The sequence below is a fragment of the Capricornis sumatraensis genome, chromosome 2 (assembly GCF_032405125.1).
Source record: "Capricornis sumatraensis isolate serow.1 chromosome 2, serow.2, whole genome shotgun sequence".
Lineage (NCBI taxonomy): Eukaryota > Metazoa > Chordata > Mammalia > Artiodactyla > Bovidae > Capricornis > Capricornis sumatraensis.
The window spans coordinates 184,197,508-184,218,975 of record NC_091070.1 but is presented as its reverse complement, the minus strand read 5'-3'; the positions used below and the strand labels follow the sequence as shown (position 1 = coordinate 184,218,975).

The 21,468-nt window shown below is 39.1% G+C and overlaps 1 protein-coding gene across 3 annotated transcripts in view; it reads left to right on the top strand.

Annotated features, from left to right (window-relative positions):
* The window catches only part of PATJ (PATJ crumbs cell polarity complex component), a 364,628-nt gene that overhangs the window by 277,398 nt on the left and 65,762 nt on the right, over window positions 1-21,468 (top strand). For all 3 annotated transcript variants that reach the window (XM_068992464.1, XM_068992473.1, XM_068992482.1), the window contains 2 exons: window positions 7,752-7,866; window positions 11,137-11,270. In XM_068992464.1, coding sequence (XP_068848565.1) covers window positions 7,752-7,866; window positions 11,137-11,270 — 249 coding nt within the window. The remainder of the gene's footprint in view (window positions 1-7,751; window positions 7,867-11,136; window positions 11,271-21,468) is intronic.

The window sequence follows — 21,468 nt, the reverse complement described above, 5'->3', positions numbered from 1 at the left end:
AGATTTAAGTTCCTGAACTTTGATTCATTCAACACTAGCCCTTTATCAAGCTCATGTTCTATTCTGCCGTATGTTCAAGAAGCAAATAAGACAAAATCAGTTGTATTAGTATATTAACTCATATATATTAAATCTAGAAAATGGCACAGATGAACCTATTTGCAGGACAGGAATAGAGATGCAAGCATAGAGAACAGGCTTTGGACACATTTTGAAGGGAGAAGGGGAGGGTGGGATATATATATCTGACTCTTTGCGACCCCATGGATTGTAGCCTGCCAGGCTCCTCCATCCTTGGGATTCTCCAGGCAAGAGTAGTGGAGTGTGTTGCCATTTCCTTCTCCAGAGGATCTTTCCAACCCAGGGATCGAACCTTCGTCTCCCCCTTTATTGTCTGAGCCACCAGGGAAGTCCTATATATCTACACTACCGTTTGTAAAATAGGTGGTCAATGGGAAGCTGCTGTATAGGCACATGGAGCTCAACCTGGTACTCTGTAACAACCTAGAGAGGTGGGATGGGGGAGAGGGGAGGGGGGAGGTTCAAGAGGAGGGGACATACGTATGCTTGTGGTTGATTCACACTGTTGTATGGCAGAAGCCAACGCAATATTGTAAAGCAATTATCCCCCAATTAAAAATTTTTAAAAATAGTGATAAAATTAATCAGTCATACTGTTAAGGGGCACCATGCCAGGGCTCAAGGAAGAATTAAAGGATGAGGTAATTTTAAAATTCATTTTATGTCACATAATCTGTTTAGAAGTAAAGTTTAAAAAAAGAAAAAAGCCAGGAATGAGGAAAAGAGTTCTAGGCTCTTTCTCCCATATGGGGAAAAAAGAGAAAATCTAAATGAGAGATAGTTATGGTCCTAAAAAATAAGTTACAGGTAGGCAGCTAGTGATACAGTCATCCAGGAGTCCTAAGCTGTAGTCTCAGAATATTATGTGGTGGGGTTAAATCTCTCAGGTTAGAAGCTAATAGGAGATAAAGGAGACAAAATAAATTATAACCTAATCTAATAATAATGAATGACTGGGCATAATCTGATCATTATATATGGTGTATTTACAAATCTGATGGGACCCTGTTGAAGAAAGAGTATGCCAGTATGTCCAGAGAAGAAACCAGAGTGGGGACTGGGGTGGGAGTTTCAGATAATACGCCAGCATTCCCCAAAGGAGAAAATGTCCTATCCAGGTAATTTCACCAACCCTAAAAGAGAGTTAGGAATGTGGGTTTATCATAGGTAGGTTTCATTCACTATCATCATTCAGTTCAGTTCAGTTCAGTTCAGTTCAGTCGCTCAGTCGTGTCCGACTCTTTGCGACCCCATGAATCGCAGCACACCAGGCCTCCCTGTCCATCACCAACTCCCGGAGTTCACTCAAACTCACGTCCATTGAGTTGGCGATGCCATCCAACCATCTCATCCTCTGTCTTCCCCTTCTCCTCCTGCCTTCAATCTTTCCCAGCATCAGCGTCTTTTCAAATGAATCAGTTCTTCGCATCAGGTGGTCAAAGTATTAGAGTTTCAGCTTTAGCATCAGTCCTTCCAATGAACACCCAGGACTGATTTCCTTTAGGATTGACTGGTTCGATCTCCTTGCAGTCCAAGGGACTCTCAAGAGTCTTCTCCAACATCACAGTTCAAAAGCATCAATTCTTTTGTGCTCAGCTTTCTTTATAGTCCAACTCTCACATCCATACATGACTACTGGAAAAACCATAGCTTTGACTAGATGAACCTTTCTCGGCAAAAGAATGTCTCTGCTTTTTAATATGCTGTCTAGGTTGGTCATAGTTTTTCTTCCAAGGAGCAAGAATCTTTTAATTTCATGGCTGCAGTCACCATCTGCAGTGATTTTGGAGCCCAGAAAAATAAAGTCTGTCACTGTTTCCATTGTTTCCCTGTCTATTTGCCATGAAGTGATGGGACCACATGCTATGATCTTAGTTTTCTGAAGGTTGAGTTTTAAGCCAAATTTTTCACTTTCCTCTTTCACTTTCATCAAGAGGGTCTCTAGTTCTTCTTCACTTTCTGCGATAAGGGTGGTGTCATCTGCATATCTGAGATTATTGGTATTTCTCCTGGCGATCTTGATTCCAGCTTGTGCTTCTTCCAGCCCAGCATTTCTCATGAAATTTCTCACTCTGCATATTAGCATCGTTATTAAACACTTGCTATTTGCCAAGTACCATGCTAAGTGCTTTTCATGTATTGCTCTGTTTAATCTTTTCAACATCCCTACTGTGTAACTGCTCTTATTTTTTCCCACTTTGTAGATGAAGAAACTCAGGCTTAGAGAGGTCAGGTAACCTGATCAGGATTTCAGAACTTTTAAGTTCAGGAGCTAGGGTCACAAACTCCTAACACTCTACTCTACAAGTCCCACCTTTCTTCTCATCTTGAGATAGCTTAACTACCTGCCAACTGTGTACTTGACCTCTCCGCCTGGGTGTCTCTCAGACATTTACCAAGGGCTAGAATAAACCCATGGATGGCACAGTGGTAAAGATTGTGCCTGCCAGTGCAGGAGACGTAAGAGACCCAGATTCGATTCCTGGATCAGGAAGATACCCTGGAGGAGGAAATGGCAACCCACTCCTGTATTCTTGCCTGGAAAATCCCATGAACAGAGGCGCCTGGCGGGCTATGGTCCACGGGGCCACAAAGAGTCAGACACAACTGAGCACATGTGTTATTGTTGTTGTTAGAGTAAACCCATCCTTTCTCCTATCCAGATCAGCTTCTCTCCATATTCCCTGCTTGGTCGAACAAAATGCATGAGTTCATGCCTTTGAGTAAACCATCATATAATAATTTCCCCTATAAATTGCCTGTAAAAAAAGGATGAGATATGGTGGGAGCAGAGATAAGCATTCTGCCCAGTTTATTGCTGTTATCATTTATTTTGATTAACTGTACTTTTAACTGCACATCACTTTCACATATGTTTTGATACTTTGCATCTCTCTCAGGTCTGAAGTCCACATTTCTCCACGGAGCTCTGAGTAACATATCTTTTATCTCCCAGTGTCTTTAATGAGTGTGCTGTTTTGCCTTAAATCGGATATCTTAAGGGGAAAGAAATTCTAATATCAGGACTAGAAACTTGAAAGGATTTAACACTCGGTATAAATATAGATATGGGGATCACTGGCATGACAGCAGAAGAAAAACCTCTGGCTGAAATGACCATAAGAAGATATCTGATAGGCTTAAAGGCTGACATATCTGAAAGGACCAAAAGAGCATTCAGAAATGACAAGCTGCATTCATTTCTGAGAGTTATTACAGGTGGCTGAATAAAACTTTTCATCCTGGTGTGTCATTTTTGTTAGTAACTTGAAGCCTCATTAAATGGTGCTTAACTACTGAAGTTGGAGAGGGCAGTTGACCCTGTAATGCTGATAACTGGCCTTATCTTTTATGTTTCAGGAAGACATCTCCCAGGTGGTTGGTGTGCTGGCAGGTCAGCAAAAGGCACTGGAATGTCCAGCTGACAATGTACGTAACTGACCCTTTAGGTTGCTCTCCTGGGATGGTATGAATTATAATGATGGGTTCCAAAAGAAAAGGAGATGATTATAATGAAATCTGATCCTTTATTACTTGGCAGGAAGCTATGATGTGTCTACCAACCTGGTGACAGTCTGCAGCTGTATCACCTGTTCTATGCAGAGGATGTTTGGAAATATCCTCTGTTGTGTCCCTGTACCAACACCCTACGGAAGTGTTTGAAAGTGAGGCATCTCTGAAAATACACTTACACCTAAATTCTGAGGGCCTCATAATGTCCTACATAATGTCATGAATAAAAATTTTAAGAGAAAAAATTTATAGTTTTGTAGAAATACAAATGTAAGAACAAATGTTTCTTGTATGTATAGCTTTTCTTCTTAAAAAAATATAAATTTCTGTCAAATGTTTGTACTTTTGTCATTGTAGAACTTTTTTGTGCTGCTAAAGTTTACATTATTACTATATTAACTAGTTTTATGTTTAAGGAACTACAGATTACTAGAGTTTATGGGGAATATATGATATTTCAAACCTTACCAAAGAAAATGCCTTTGTAAAGTATCCAAAATTGTATGCCAGAAACCTAAATAAAAACAAATAGATGTAGAAAGAACCTTAAAAATAAGGTTCAACAGAAAAAATTTAGTTCAACTGAAAACTAAGGAATTTAAAAAAAAATTAGAACCAGATTTTTTTTTTAACTTAGGTAATGTATTTGCAAATACAATTAATGTGATAGTACTTTCTATACTTCCACCTGTCTCAAGACACATATCAAGCATCTCTAAAATTTTATAACCCATAGAATTTTAGAACTTGGGTAAATCCTATACATCCTCTGGCCTTTCTTTTCCCTGTTGAAAAATGAGCACTTAAATATATAAAACATTCTCCTTTGGGAAAGTGATGATGACCCTTTTCTGTGGCTGCAGAAGAGAAATGGCTCAGAGATCAGCGGGCAACATCTTCAGTGAAGCTGTGTCAGCTCGTCATAAAGAACTTCCCCACCATTTCAGCTGTTCCACAATGGAATAGATTCCTTGTGGAAATGGAATTTTTCATCCCTGAAGGTTTTCAATCAGAAACTGGCTGATCATTTATTAATATGTTATCAAAGGACATAAAACCAGTAATAGCTATTATTAACTGAACTCCTAAGTTGTTCTTGAAATAGTGATAGGTTTATTTATGTACTTTTCAATCTTCATAACAACCTTGCAAGGTGAAAAGTTATCACCACTGATTTAAAGATGAGGACATGTGGGAGGTTGAGTGGCTTGTCAGTGGTCACATAGCTAATTAGTGATAGAAAACTCAGCAATTCATATCTTCTTTTGAGTATTGATTTTTTTCCCTATCATGAAGATCTGATGAAGTATAGACTATTTTCCCAGAAAAACACTGGTATACTTTGCTACAAACACAGAGGTTATGTAGCTCCCAGGATTCCCTCTGAAAACCATTTAGAAGCTCATTTATCCTGGGTTAATGATAGAAGCTCATTTATCCTGGGTTAACGGAGAAGGCAATGGCAACCCACTCCAGTACTCTTGCCTGGAAAATCCCATGGATGGAGGAGCCTGGTAGGCTGCAGTCCATGGGGTCACTAAGAGTCAGGCATGACTGAGCGACTTCACTTTCACTTTATCCTGGGTTAAGAATCCATGGTTTAACTTTAAAAAATAAATCTCAACTTAAAAAGACAAACATCCCCACCCCTACCTCTGAAAACATTTGTCTGAGCTCCATATCCCTAGTGCCAATTTCTTTGGTCTAGAATAGGAGTTCTAGCATTCATAAATGTTAAACTCCCTAACAGCTTCTGTTATAAAGACAGGGTTGAGAACCCCTGGTTTAGTTGGTTGCGTGACTTATAAAATCCATTCAAACTCTAATGTTAGAATATAGTAACACTCAACAGCAAGTGCAGTCCTTCATCTTTTAAAATATTTTTATGTAACTTTAAAATACTCAAATTTTACAGTCTACAAATCCAATCTTTATCTTTCAATACTTAGTAGTTTGATTTTATGTCAATGGATGAATCATGGCGGCTACATTCATTCATCACCACACCTACCAACAATAAGCCTCTCAATATATGTGCTTGTTTCACTTGGTTTCTATGAACTATTTCCTCGTTTTTCCAACCTATATTTATTGGAAACTTTCCTAGTACACACAGTGAAATGGGATGCTACATGAACTGGGAAATAAAGATGAGCAACAAACATTCCCTGTTGTTATAAAAGTCATAAGGTAGTGATGCCTGTCTCATGTGCTTTCCTGTTTTAAAATTCACAGCTTTTCATAAAAGCTTTTCTGTAGCCTGCACATAGCTTTGTTATCAATTTTCTGTTTTGAAATGATACAAAGGAGAGGTGACATAAGTCCTGTGTGTATTAAGATTACTTTCAATTGCTGCAAGAAGTTTCTCTTTTACATAACAGGGTGGCTGTGATCAGTTTGAGGATGACAGTGTCTCCACGGTGTCATGGACCCAAGCACCTCTTATCTGATTACTGCATCATTATTTGATTACTCTTCCATCTTCAAAATTTAGCATCTATTTTTTTTTTAATCTAAGATTGCTGCTCCAGTTGTTTACATTACATCTGAATTTCATATAAGGAAGGGGAAGGCAGGATTGTTCTTAAGAAAACAACCTGAAAATTGTACATTCATGTTTATTTACGTGCCATACCATAACACAGACTAGTCTGTGGTTATGTCTGGTTTCAAGGAGGTTGGGGAATATGGTCCTTAGAATAATTGGATTGGTGGTTCCATTGTTCAGTTTTCTCATAGTAACTCCTGGTTTGTCATTTTTCTACTTTCCTCTTTTTAAAATCACCAAAAATATGTATTCCAGAAAGTCTTTTTAAATAAGTGTACAATCACTGTTAAATGATGTTAATAGAAAAACTGCAGAGAAAAAAAAAAGAACATCAGTAGAATCATTGCCTAGCAGCTGTTTGATAAACACTTTAAACTTGTAGCATTCTTCAAATACCACCTTTTCGTCCTACTCCTTCCTTTAATTAACTGTGTGATTTCAGATGTCACTTGACATTTGTGTCTTGGTTTCTTCATCTATAAAAGAGAGTAACATTATCTAATTCTCCAGGTTATTCTCATGATTAAATGAATTCATGGATATGAAAGTATTTTTGAAAACTGGCGAGCACAATACAGATATACAATGAGTGGTATTGCTTTCCTTGTTGCATACTGCACAATGCCTTGTATTGAAGCATAGACTTCCACTGCTGGAATCTTGGGGTGTTGTTGTTCTGGAGCAGTTACCGTGATCCTATTTCTAGACTCCAGGGACAGGCTGGTGCTTCACTGTCTCCACCAGAATCTTCCAGCTGGGGATGGGTTCCCTGGCTAACTACAGATCCAGAAGGCAGGTCAGGTTACTCTGTATATTTCTTAACTGCCTGTTAAGCAAGCATGGAGTCCTTTTGGTTTTTCTTAGTTTTCTAATACTAATACTCATTAGAGGTTTTAGCAACAAAAATTTAGAATTACAAGTTCATTTTCTAAAGCTCACACAGCAAAGGTCTCTGTACTTTCATTCAGTTACAGATTTATTTCCCACTGAGTTTCCATGTCTTCAATTATGCTCTGTGCATTCATTCATTCATTCAGCATTTATCCAGGCTCTACTATGTTCCAGGCACTGGGAATTGAAGGTGAATAAGCTTTTTTTTTTTTTAGGTAAATGAAGTGTAATGATGTACCTGGCACTTAGTAGGCTTTCAGCAGATGCTTGTTACCTTTCCTACCCCTCATGTCAATTAACCTACCTCATGAATCTTTGACCATGTGAATGTGTCCCCAAGAGACAGGCAGTGTCATGTACCCAGAACATCCGCAGCATAGATTGTTTTTCACTGGGCTCAGCACAGATCTATAAACTTCACATTGATTTCATCATGTAAAAATGCTTGCCAGCTCTGGCTTCATACATAAACCACAATGATGGTTTCTGTCCTTCTTCCCTTCCTTGATCCATCCTTCACCAAAGTGCTTTAAAGTTAATTAAGGAAGCATGGGGAATGAAACAAAAATCATCCTAACTTCCCCTTGCCACCTCTCCAACTTGAATTTTCAAGAGGCATTATTGGAGTGTTTTGGTGACAATACCCCAGTTTTTAAGTCTTCTCCTTTTGTTACCTTCCTCTTCTCTGACATTCATCTAACCTTCCTTCCTTTTGTAGGCCAACAGCCAAATGAAACAGCAAAAATGCTCAACGAAAATGTCCTTCAGTTCACAAGAGATACCTTTGGCACCAACTTCATACCCTTCAACAGATGCAGACTTCACAGGCTATGGTATGACTCTTTCTCTGAGCAGACTTGAGTTGATTCATCAAACCTTAGAAAAGGAAAGGATTGTGTTGTCCTGAAGAGAGCACTGGATCAGGAGTCAGGAAGCCTGGCTGGCATCCTTGCTCTACTTCCTGAGCTTTGGGACTTGGATTGGTTGCTTGATTTCCAGCATCTTTTTCCTCATCTCCACCAGTGGGATTGCTTATTGTTCATTGAATATAAAAGTACTAGAATAAAAAAAAGGCCCTCAATATATGCTACTTGAATCTGAGGCTTCCGGATTATTATCTAATCATGCCAAAGGATTGTATATAGTTCACAGGTAGTATATCTTAAAAACCACATTGAGCAAAATTGTAGACTTGCATATGTTGATATGAGCTATTTATAGACTGTTAATTTTCAGTGCTTAATGAAATAAGTATTTACTTTATCTCTGAATTGCTAGATTGTATTATGCTGACTAATGGTTGAAAATAGAACTTCAAAATGAATAATGAATATTTCCACCTGCTTTTATCCAATATAAATCATTTTTAAAAGAAGGACTATTTAAAACACCTTGCTCACCAGTGGTAAACATGACCCTGCGTGAATTTAGGAGACCTGACACCTTTATGGTATTTGCCTTTTACATATTTTTTTTTTTCATGAACATTAACTCTTAAAAATTTTACGAGGCAGGTATTATTCTAAAGCACTAGATTTTTACCAAAATACTTAATGAATGTGGTCAGCAAACTCTGACCCCTGGGTCACAGTTGGCCCACCATCTGTTTTTATATGGTCCTGAAGCTAATAATGGTTTTCACATTTTTAAAAGGCTAGAAAAAAATCAAAAGACTGTTTCATGAAAATTGTATACAATTCAGATATCAGTGTCCATAAATAAAATTTTATGGGAATACTGGTTTGTTTACATATTATCCATGGCTGCTTTCGCGCTATAAAGAGAGATGTGAATAGCTGCACCAGAGCTGGTATGGCATGTAAAGCCCCAGATATTTACCACCTGGCCTTTTACCGAAGACGTGAGATGACCCCTGCGTAGACCAGTGGAATCTTGATAATAAATATCCCACATTTTTACCTCGTTAACAGAAGTTAATCATCCCACAATTTAATCTGTGGAAATTAGATTCATTCAGCCATCCACTTGCCAAACATTGATTGGGGACTTGGTAGGAGTCAGGCCTTGGGCTGGATTCTTTGAGAGAAATAAACACCGAGACTGACTTACAGCTGGGCTAGGGTGAGGCAGAAGCAGAAGAGGGAAAGAAATGCCACCTCCAGTGTCTCTGACTGCTTTCCCTCAGTCAAGAGACTAAACTAGTGATTTATGTAAGGGCATAAACTTTTTAAAGCATTCGTGAAGCTCTACTGCCATGGTACATTGTTTTTATTGTAAATTAGTGAAAAATAGAGCATGAAATACATGTGTTGTATAAATATCTAGAGTCAAATTAGGTTTACAGTTTAATACTCGTTTAATACGGCATTTTAAAATTGTTACTGAGGCTATGTCACTAAATTTCTCACTGTTAAACAAGAGGCCATTAGATTTATAAATTCCATGTGGTCAGGAATGGCACCTATGTGAATGCTACACTATGCCGGACCCTGGGCTGAGCCAGCATGTTATTTATTTGATCCCCTAAACAGCCTCTTAGATAGCAATTACATACATTTTCTGATGACCAATGAGCCTCAGTTTCATCCACTATTCGTTTCCTTAATTTCCTTGGAAACTCAAATCCATTTCTGCAACATCTGGAAACCTGTGCCCTTTTGTCCCAGAGACAATGATTATTGCTGAGTCAGAGCAGAGCCCCTACAGGCTTACCTGGAGCCTGTTTTCTTTTGTTTTCTAGGAAGGATTGGCAAACATTCTGTAAGGAGTCAGGTAGTAAATATGAGGCTTGTGGGGCATATGGTCTCTCTTGTAGCTACTCAGCTCTGCCATTAGCAGCTGTAGACTGGATATAAATGAATTAGTAGAGCTGTATTCCAATAAAACTTTATTCACAGATATTAAAATTTAAATTTCTATACTTTTCACATGTGTTGAAATGTTATTTTTCTTTTGACTTTTTTTTTAACCTTTTGAAGTAGAAGCCATTCTTGGTGCTGGGGCCATGGTCTACTGGCCCTTGCTTGAGCAGAGGTTTGTGGATGTCAGCTTGGCCACTGTGCATTAGCCACAGCTGACCAGCAGATGGGGCCCTTTATTATCAGTCCTTTAGCAAATTCTGTCACGAGGTAAGGATCCTTGTGGCTCAGTGGTAAAGAATCCACCTGCCAATGCAGGAGACTTCAAACACTGGGTTGGGAAGATGCCCTGGAGAAGGAAATGGCAACCCACTCCAATATTCTTTCCTGGGAAATCTTGTGGACAGAGGAGCCTGGCAGGCTACAGGCCATGGGGTTGCAAAAGAGTCAGACACAGCGACTAAACAGCAACAAGAATCAGTATTCACAGTGATCAAAATTAATTATAAAATATATGAAGTTCTCTAGAAACTATTATAAGATTCTCTTGAAACTGTAATTTTGAATGTTTGGATTTTTCAAACATTTGAAAAATGTGTGAGTGACTTTTGACTGAAAATGGATATGTGTAAATATTTTTTCTCCCAGTTTTTAGAAAAACTGGCCTAAAACAATGAGTTTTAAAAGTAAAACAGCAGTGACTCTTTTAACAAGCTTTTCATTTATGGACCCAGCAATTAATTTTACAGTTTATGACACAATTTTCTTTTACTATGTTTCCATTTGGGGATTATTTTCATTTGTCATACTTTATTGATTGGATCCTTTATATGTCTTAATTCATATGATATGCTCTAACTGAAAGTATTGAAGCACTATTTCTAATATTTTAAAACTATAGCTCAAAATTTATGTCATATATATCATTATTAATATATGTAATTATGGCATATACCTACATGTACTTAATTATTTAATCAACTTAAATTTCCAGTTTTCATGGTATATTTTGAGATTAAAAAAATTTCAAATACTATGTAACTAAAGTGGTTGATGGTTTGGGTTGGTGGTAGCTATTGTCTTCATCTCAAAAGTGTCATAGGAATGTCATGTTTCATCCATGGCTGAATGGGGAGTGGTGACCCAGTGTTTCCCTTCATGATACTTGGCAGGAAAAGAGTGCAATGATAAACACGTACAAACCCTGCACTCCCCGAGCAGTAGAGTGTACAAGCTGAGATGCTTCTCCTGCTTGCCGTCACTCTGTGCTCACTTCTTCTCCAGGTGGTTTCCAGGCTCCTCTGTCAGTGGGCCCCGCCACGTGTCCCATCCTTCCTGGCCAGGAGATGATTATAGAAATATCCAAAGGGCGTTCGGGGCTTGGTCTCAGCATTGTGGGAGGAAAAGACACACCCTTGGTAAGTTTCTAGAAGTATAGTATATCCACGGGTACAGAGTTAGATACTGAGCCTTATTGTGGCCTCGTGTCACTTCTATGAAAGACTTGGCTTTTTCTTGGCGTGTAAGTATATAAACTATATTGCTATTATATACTGCTATTATGATCATTTTAATCACTACTATTTAGTGAACTGATACATAAAAGTGTACATCAGTTCCTCCAATCTCAAAATTTAGCCTTGGCTTTATTTTGACCATGTTCACATCTACTCATAATTTTTTTAAAAACTGGCCTCAAAGGTCAGTTTTTACGTATGATGGATCTTTCGTTATTCAGTACATTTGATTGTCACTAATCAATAGAGTCACTGAAATGTAAAACTCCTTGGGTTTTGATTTATAAAAATGTGATTAATCAGTGCATATTATTTGAATAAGTAATACATGCACATTATACAAAATTAAATTGACACAGAAGGATATAAACTGAAAGATAAATCTGTCTCCTACCCTTGTTCCCTAGCCTTGCCTTCAACCCTAACCCCAACCAGGGCCTCTCCCTAGAGAAAATCACTCTTATTAATGAATATGCTTTTAAATGCACATTTTGGTATTTCTTTTGTCCATTTTATTTGGTAAGAAGTAAATTGTATATAGGAGAAGGCAATGGCACCCCACTCCAGTACTCTTGCCTGGAAAATCCCTTGGACGGAGAAGCCTGGTGGGCTGCAGTCCATGGGGTCGCTAAGAGTTGGACACGACTGAGAGACTTCACTTTCCCTTTTCATTTTCACGCATTGGAGAAGGAAATGGCAACCCATTCCAGTACTCTTGCCTGGAGAATATGGGTTTCCCAGGTGACTCAGTGGTAAAGAGTTCACCTGCCTGTGCAGGAGCCACAGGAGACCCAGGTTTGATCCCTGGGTCAAGAAGATCTCCTGGAGGAGAAATTGGCAACCCACACCAGTATTCTCACCTGGACAATCCCATAGAGGAACCTGGTGGGCTACAGTCCATGGCATTGCAGAGTCGGACACAACTGAGCACACACGCAGCTAATTGTATATGCCAGATTTACAGACAGAACAAGTATAATGTCAATAAAATTATTCTTTCCACTTTTGACAGGAATATAATATTTCTGTGTTTAGTACTGTTGTGGGGGATGAGGAGAGATCCTGCTCTATTTTCCTGTAATGAATATTAGTTCCCTAGTTAGTTAGTTAGTTCAGTCGCTCAGTTGTGTCCGACTCTTTGCGACCCCATGAATTGCAGCACACCAGGCCTCCCTGTCCATCACCAACTCCTAGAGTTCACTCAGACTCACATCCATCAAGTCAGTGATGCCATCCAGCCATCTCATCCTCTGTCGTCCCCTTCTCCTCCTGCCCCCAATCCCTCCCAGCATCAGAGTCTTTTCCAATGAGTCAACTCTTCGCATGAGGTGGCCAGAGTACTGGAGTTTCAGCTTTAGCATCATTCCTTCCAGTGAACACCCAGGACTGATCTCCTTCAGAATGGACTGGTTGGATGTCCTTACAGTCCAAGGGACTCTCAAGAGTCTTCTCCAACACCACAGTTCAAAAGCATCAATTGTTCGACGCTCAGCTTTCTTCACATTCCAACTTTCATCCATACATGACTACTGCCTTGTAAAACCATAGCCTTGACTAGACAGACATTAGTTCCCTAAGGCACTAGGCAACTCAAGAACAACTTATGTTGCAGAAACCAGGGTCTTACTGCCTTCTATGTGTTTCCTGGTCATGCTCCCTCTCTCCTGCTATCAGGCCTTATCTAGAGAACCCTAGTGGTTCATTTGACCCTACTAGTGAGCCACCTGAACCTCAGTGTACACAGAGGCTTGTGTTTATTTATTAAAGGATTTTATTTCCTTCAGCTCAATTAAAATATTGTTAAAACTTTTCTCCAGGGTTCCAGCTAATTATTTCCTACGTTACTCTCGCTTGGCCTATGCTAGCAGGAACTGCTGTGTGTGGCTCCCCATGTCCACAGTGATGTTTTCATCAGCCTGGGTGGAATTGGGAACACTTGGAGTTAGCCAGCTTAGCAGCCAGTTTTAGCTCCCAGCTCTTTCATGGGTCTTTGCCTCTTTAAGGTCCCAGACTTTTCTACTATTTTGTGGTCTGGCTTGGAACACTCCCTATTCAGCATTAGTTATTGAGGAAAGAAGTGAACTCTTCCTTAGAAGCTTCCCTTTACATATTTTGGTCTAGGTTACATTTTCAAATTGTGTTTTTAATAATGCCTTCTAGTTATATGTGATCTGGCCTTTGAATAGTCCATGGAAACACTTTGGCTATCCCTCCAACCACCAGTGAGCTTCTTCTGTACCCCAGAGGATATACACCACTGACAAAGGACCAGAACAGTTACCCAGACCGACATATGCATTCCAGCCTCTCAGCCTCTGCTCACCTCCCCTCAACCTGCTCTCTTTCTACACCTTCCCGCTTCTTCCTCAAGAGTCTGTACCTCCTCCAGTCCCCGATGCAAGGCTTCCCTGGCTTCTCCAACTTCCATGATCTCTCCTGAGCCGATCTTGGAGCTGATAGTCGACCATCCACATATATGTCATATACTAAGATTATTGGGGTGGTCTTCAGAAATTGCTGGTTGACGGTGAACATTAGGGCTGTCTGCTTCTCATTCTGTTGCCTCATTTTCCCAAACAGATGTTCTTGAATAGGAAATAAATTGAAATTGGTATAAAGTTATATTTGAAATGAACCAGAGAAATTACATTTTAAGGAGATTCTTCAGTGAATTCTTCATAAAGAAAAATTAGCCCTCTGATTTATTTTTTGTAAATATGAATCTCTTAATAACTGCTTAAAATAAGACAGAAACTAGATTTTCCAGAGGAAGTTATAAGACTTTAATCAGCATATCTGACCTAACTGAATGAGTTTATTGGCTGATTTGTTTTTATTTTCCTTCTTCTTTTGTTGTTATCAATTTGATCTTTTGCTTTGTGAGGGTTGGCTAGATATACCTGTCTGCTCTTGGATCTTAAATACCGTGTATGTTTGTGCTGCTGGTTACTAGCTCGAGGGCTTCCACTGCTTGACAGCACCTCCTGCACCCTGGTTGGGAGGCTGTTTGAGAAACACTATTCTCTGCCTTTCTTGCCACCATGAGGCAACCAAAAAAAAAGTCTTTAAGAGCATCTTGAGGTTCGTAATATATGCTTCTGCCTTTTGAGACTGTAAATCCCATTGTCCTTGGAAGGATAAGCACCACTTAAAAATGAGAAATGAGACACAGTTTTTATTTCTTAACCTCAGGTACCTCATCAAAAGCTGTAAGTTTGACTCACAAGTAATATACAGGCATGCTATTTTGGTGAGGCTGAACAGCAGGGGGGTGGAAGGTGCTTTAACAAAGGAACACAGAGTTTACCACAACAAATATCTTTCTTATTTCCTTTCCCCACCTCCAAATTTTGACATAGGTCACATGGGATATACCAGCTAATTGACACTCCAGGTCACTTTATCCAGTCAGGTCCTAGAAGTGCATCCAGGCAGCAGGCAGTCAGCAAACAAAGAGAAGACCGTATTAAAGGAATCGAGGGCAATGCTGAGATCTGCTGACAAGTTCTTGCCTTTGGACTTTTGATTATGTGACACATCCTTATTTCAGCTCTGGTGCTAGAGTATTCTAAGGGCTGGTGGTCTTTCTTAAGGCTTTTCCCCAGCCCTCCCAATTAAGGTTTCTGTGCCCTCTTTATTGGGTATCCAACAGATATTTTTTGCCATCTTTAGAGGTATTAAGCCTCTGGGACTTGGTCTTGACACCACATCAGTTCTATCTGCCATAAATAGTTTATCTGGAGCCAAGACAAATGGTTTCTGAGATCACAGAGAGAGAGAGAGCTCACTTAGCATCCCATTGAATTTGCAGCCAGCCATCTAAATAGACCTCTTAAAATACTAAGGTAATGCTGAAGTAACCTCTTTGGGAAGGTATATTGCACACCTGGACCAATGCTCCTTGACAACCTTTGTCTCTGTTGCTTGAACCAAATGATGTACTCCCAAGTCTGCTTTTGGGGAGTGTGGCTCTTGTGTGATAGGAAGCACATGTGTGCTCAGAGGCTAGCCTTTGCTTACTCCTGAGGATACAAAGCTGAGTGAAGCAACTCTGACCTTAAAGAGCTCACACACTCGTTCAAGTTGATTCTACTGCCTTTAATGTTTTTAATGAAAAACGCTAATAGGGACTATTAAACAGGGAATTTCTCTGGAAAGTAGAAGGAAGTCAAACCGTTGCATGAACTTTCTAGATTTAATCAGTATGGGCTAGTTTTTATGTGTGTTTCTCATTAGCAGGTGCCATTAGTCTGTTCAGGCTGCTGTCAGAAAACATCACAGACCGGGTGGTTTAAAAACAACAGACATTTATTTCTCACAGTTCTGGAGGCTAGAAGTCTGGGTGCTAGCACAGTAGGATGAGGGCCTTCTTCTGGGCTGCAGGTTCTCATATCTTTCCATGGAGAAAGGAGCAAGTGAGTTCTGTGGGGCCTCTTTTATTAGGGCACTCATCCTTGAAGGCTTTGCCCTCATTACCTTATTTCAGTTCAGTTCAGTTCAGTCGCTCAGTCGTGTCCGACTCTGCGACCCCATGAACCACAGGATGTCAGGCCTCCCTGTCCATCACCAACTCCTGGAGTTCACCCAGACTCATGTCCATTGAGTCAGTGATGCCATCCAGCCATCTCATCCTCTGTCGTCTCCTTCTCCTCCTGCCCTCAATCTTTCCCAGCATCAGGGTCTTTTCCAGTGAGTCAGCTCTTTGCATCAGATGGCCAAAGTATTGGAGTTTCAGCTTCAGCATCAGTCCTTCCAATGAATACCCAGGACTGATCTCCTTTAGGATGGACTGGTTGGATCTCCTTGCAGTCCAAGGGACTCTCCAAGAGTCTTCTCCAACACCACAGTTCAAAAGCATCAATTCTTCGGCTCTCAGCTTTCTTTATAGTCCAACTCTCACATCCATACATGACCTCTCAGAGGCCCTGCCTCCTTTGAGGAGGGTCACTAAGATTTCAACATAAGAATATGAGTGAGACATGCAACCAGGGAGCTAGATAAGGCCTATTACATAAAAGAGACAGTATATTGATTCCTATTTTTAAAATTTACCTCCATCCATCTTATCTAGCCATCCTTTCATCCTGTCTCTCTCTTGCGCCCTTTTTGGTCTTGGAGTAGCAAATTTGCATGAAATCTTGTGGCTCAGAGACTTGGAATATTCTTCCAAATGAAAGACCAAGGACTCTTACCTCTTATGATACTTGCCTTGTATTGCTAACACCTATCCCTAAATCCCTTGGGCATCAGAAATGTTTGCTTACTAATTAGAAGTTTTATTTGCAGTGTCCTATAAAAACTAAAATATAGCTCTCCAGTGTCATTAATTGGGGTTATTTTATTATCAACCTTGGGAATTCTAGAGAAGAGAAAGAAAAATATTTTAGAGTATTGTCAAAAAAAATTAACAAAGTCCTTCCCCTTCCTTGGCTATTGGGACCTCCCTGGCGGTCCATTGGTTAAGCCACTGCAGAGGATGTGGGTTCGATCCTTGGTCAGGGAGCTAAGAACCTGCATGCCACATAGCACAGCCAGAGAGGGGATAAAAAAAAAAAGGGTGTTGGCAGACTTGAACTATGTTTTTGGGATTGAGCAAGTGAAGTGAAATGAAGGTAAGTTTCTCCAGGACCCTCACTCTCTATTTTTCTTTCTCTGAGTACTGTTGTTAAAGGTCCCAGACTACAGACAATGTTTCTATTAAATCTAACAGGAAGCAGAGCAGGGTAATGATGCTAATTCTACAGTATCAGAATCCCAGATCTTTAACTGTCGGGCCTTGGACAAGAGCAACTTTCTAAGTTAAATCTGCTTCTTCCTTTGTAAAAGAGTGGTGATGACCAAATCTACCTCTTAAGGCTGGTATGGAGATGAATTAACATAAAGAATATAAAGAAATTTTCCTAGTGCCCGTCTACATTGAGTTCAGCAATGATTATTATTAAACATATTATCTTCAAGTAGGTCCTTTGCTCTCTTCATCTGTGTGTCTTTGGTATGTTACCTGAACACTGAGAAACATGGCTCTTTCCAGATAATTAGTTATTTGTTTTTCAGCATGAAGCTTTTAAAAAATGATCCCAGCACTGTTCTTAAAATATAATTGATTAATATCATCTCATTTACTCTTCACAACAACCCCATAGGAGAAGTAGTAGCATTATCCCCATTTTATAGGCGAGGAAACCAAGATACAGATAAGTTAGATAACTTCTCCAAGGGTATAATTCTAGCAGTTGGTCCAGTTGGAGTTTAATCAGATGATCTGACTCAAAAGCCACAGTATTTGGGCCCCTTTCCTAGCACTACCACTCTGTGTCATCAACCTTCACCTGAAAAAGGGAGTTATCCATCTCACCCACCAGAGCTCCTTGAGAACAGGCCTGCTTTATTTTATTTTGTATCTTTAGTACTACCTTACATTGCCTTGTACACTTAAAAAGATGACTCCATCCAGCCTCATGATGCTCACTGTGAATTCCAGCCATGTCAGCCTCACTTAGTTCCTTTAATGAGTCTTGTTCCCTCTTGATGCAAAGCTTTTGCACATACAGTTACATCTGTCTGGAGTGCTCCTCTGACCAGTTTTAACTATAAGCTAGAATATTCTGTTCATTTGGGGGCATAATTATGTGGTTGACAAGAATAGTGTTGAAACCACATTATCTCAGGGATAATTGAACAGACTGCGAAAGGGAAGACCAGAAAGGACGATGACGACTTTCTGCAAACACATAAGGTTATCTTCTTGTGGATGAAGGATGAGAACAATTCAGATGCTCCAAAGGGACTCAGTGAAAAACAAGCTTCACATTATTTTAAGGAAGAACTTTCTAAGCATCAGCTGATCAAAGATGAAATGAACTTCCTGGGAATAGTGAATGCCCCATCTCAGGGAATATTTTGACAAGCACAGGTGGCCACTCTGCAAGAATATTAGTATTATTAGGCTTTTTTGTTTGTTTTTGCTTTTCAAGATGTATTTATTTTATTTGGCTGTGCCAGGTCTTAGTTGTGGCATGTGGGATCTAGTTCCCTAACCATGGATCAAACCTTGGCCCCTTGCACTGGGAACGCAGAGTCTTAGCCACTGAACCACCAGGGAAGTTCCAGGCTTTGGTTTTTAATCAGGGTGGAACATTTACCATTTTAACTCTCTTTTTCAAAATGATGACAATATAAGAAGATGCATTCTCCTCCCACCCTTTGCATTCTTATCTCACAAATTTCTTAAAACTTTGGAATCTAAAGTTTTTTAAACTAGAGAATAAGGTTCTATAATTATTGTGCTGCTGTTTTGTTTTAGGGAAACTGGTCATTGTTATCACTTTTGCAAAGGAACATTCATAAATATAACTCCTAGTTGCTATACTGGTATTCTTCTGGGTCTCGAGGTAGCTTATCTCTTTGCAAGAGGCATACGATTAGACTAGAGCAGTTGTTTTATCTTTATTTTCTTGGTACCATCCTGTTGTAAATGAGGTCAGTGGATTCCCAGGATAGATTGTAAAATTTAGGTATTCTTAAATAACAGCAGTCTTTCTTGGGCCTCCCAAGTGGTTCAGTAGTAAAGAATCAGCCTGCCAATGCAGGAGATGTGGGTTTGATCCCTGGGTCAGGAAGATCCCCTGGAGGAGGGCATGGTAACCCACTCCAGTATTCTTGCCTAGAAAATCCCATGTATAGAGGAGCCTGGTGGGCTACAGCCCATGAGGTGACAAAAGAGTCGTACATGACTTAGCAACCAAACAATGACAAAAAATACTGGGAATGTCATATTCAGAATCTTGTAGTTTCTCTCCTACACCTGTATTTTTTTTTTCACTTCCTGATTTAATACCAATTTAATTCATTCTTGTTGAACATAAGTTCTCTAGGGCAGAAATACATTAGCAAGAAGCATCATGGTAGAAGAACTCTCCTATTTGGATACTATGTGGTAAAGTTCTTCCATCTAGAAACTGAAGTGGAGAATATCTGGCCTTAAGCTGAAACCATGTGTCAGGTTCTGAAGTGACCTGCTTTAAGACTTCAGCATGTCACTTGCCATTGTTTAGCTGTTACAGCTTCTGATTGTTTAACTGTAGGACTGTGGCAACTTGAAGCACTAGATATTTTTTAAAGTAAGCAGAGTAAAAAGCTATTTTATATTTGATTAAGTGTTTTATTTTGCTATTCTCCTTCAAATGAACTTTGCACAGTCTATTTCATGAGGAGTGTGGTTTGCTTTGGCGTGTAATCCCCTAAAGCCAAGTTCCTTTTATTGTTATTGCTTAAGTCATATATTTTTATACAAAACATCTTATTACCTTAGTTTTATTTTAAATCAAAGCAAAGTTTGCAAAATGTCTATGAATCACACTGAAAGAATGTTAACGAATAGGGCCTCTGAATTTCCAGATTTGGGCATTTCTGATCTTAAAGAATATGACCATAAGCAAAAATATTATGCAAGCTGAGTAAAATTTAGATAAATAAGTACCAGATGGAACTATAGGGACTTATAAGCTTTAATGCAAATATTATACCATTTCCTTAAACCTATATTTCAGTATGAAAAATTATATTCATATTGATGAGTATCAACTTTTTGTTAAATCAGACTTGGCAAAGGAACTCCATTTTAAGTAAATATAAAGCAGTTTTTTTCTGCGCTTGAAGAGAAAGCTTTTCAAAGTCTTAAAATGTGAAACATTTTTATATATTCAGAGAAATTCTTCTGTTAGCTATTTTATTGCTGTGATTTTCATTCCATATTTTAGTTATCTGTAAATAGTGTGCAAGAATTTGAAATCCTTGAGTTTGAGTTTTAGGATAGCTTACCTAGTCCATTGCTTTAACACATACACCCACACATACAGACTGGTGTTATTGCTTGCTATGTAACTGATCATTTAATCCTTACTCTTGCTTTTTATGTCAAAAAAGCCTCTATTGCTGATTTAATGATTATTTTGTTGTCTATAGTTTATTACCTGAGAATATATCCATGTTCCAAAATAACAGGTACTGAACACTGTGATCCATTTTCCTTCACTTTGAAGGAAAGGTTTGATAGGTATAAATCTTCATACCCTACCCCAAGCACATTAGAATAGATGAATAAATTGAGATTAGGATGTAAATAGACTCTTCATTCCTTTTGCAGCAGTTTTACAGAGACTGTTCTGAGATTCTTTGAAAATTTGTGTAGTGAATTCTGTTTAAAAGTGAGCAGAATAGAGAATCCAGATTTTAAAAACTGTGATTCCAAGAAGGATAGATAAGTTCCTTTGACTCTTGCTGGCTTCCCCTGTATAACTGTAACCCTCTCAGGTTCTCTGAACAGAAACAATTATATATTCACTCTTTGAAGTTGGCAAGCAAAACTGCATCAGTTTGACAAATACTATACTTCTTCGTAAATAATTATCTTATTGTATCCATGGTGGGAAAGCAGTATATTAAATGTATGCCAAATTATAAAATTGTTAAGTAAAATGAAAAAAAAAATTGTCTTAAAGGAACTATGACAATTATTGACCATATTCTGCCTTGGGTCCTGCATGTCCTTATGAGATATTGAAAGTAACCTCCTAACTTTTTGCTTCTTATGAATCAGTGAGGGCATGTTAAATGCTTTTTGCATCAAAGAAAGGGGAAAATTCTTGGTCTGTTGAAAGTGGGGAAGATTAGTTACTTTTCAACTTGTTTTGAATCATCTTTGCATTTTACCTTTGTCATTGGTTCAAAAAATATAGATCCACAAAACCCGCTGAGCATAAGCATAATAATACATGCCACAGCATAAGAAAAGTGCATTAGTTCTTCCAACCTTGGATTGCAACCCACTGCCTCGGTGTAGTGAGAACAGCAGAGGACTGCCTTTGTCCACGTGAGTCCTGCCATCTCTGTTATAGATAGCATTTGTCCGCCTTTCTCCTTCCATCAGGTTTCACGTTAGGCTTCTCAGTTTTGATGTAGTGAAGTATCACCAGGGGAAAGGAGGAAGTACAGTCAGTTCTTGTTACTCATGGTAATTATGGTGTATAAAGACACAGCAAACCCTGAATTAATGAATACTAAACCATTACTGCTAGAGGAAAGACATGGTTAGGTTCCT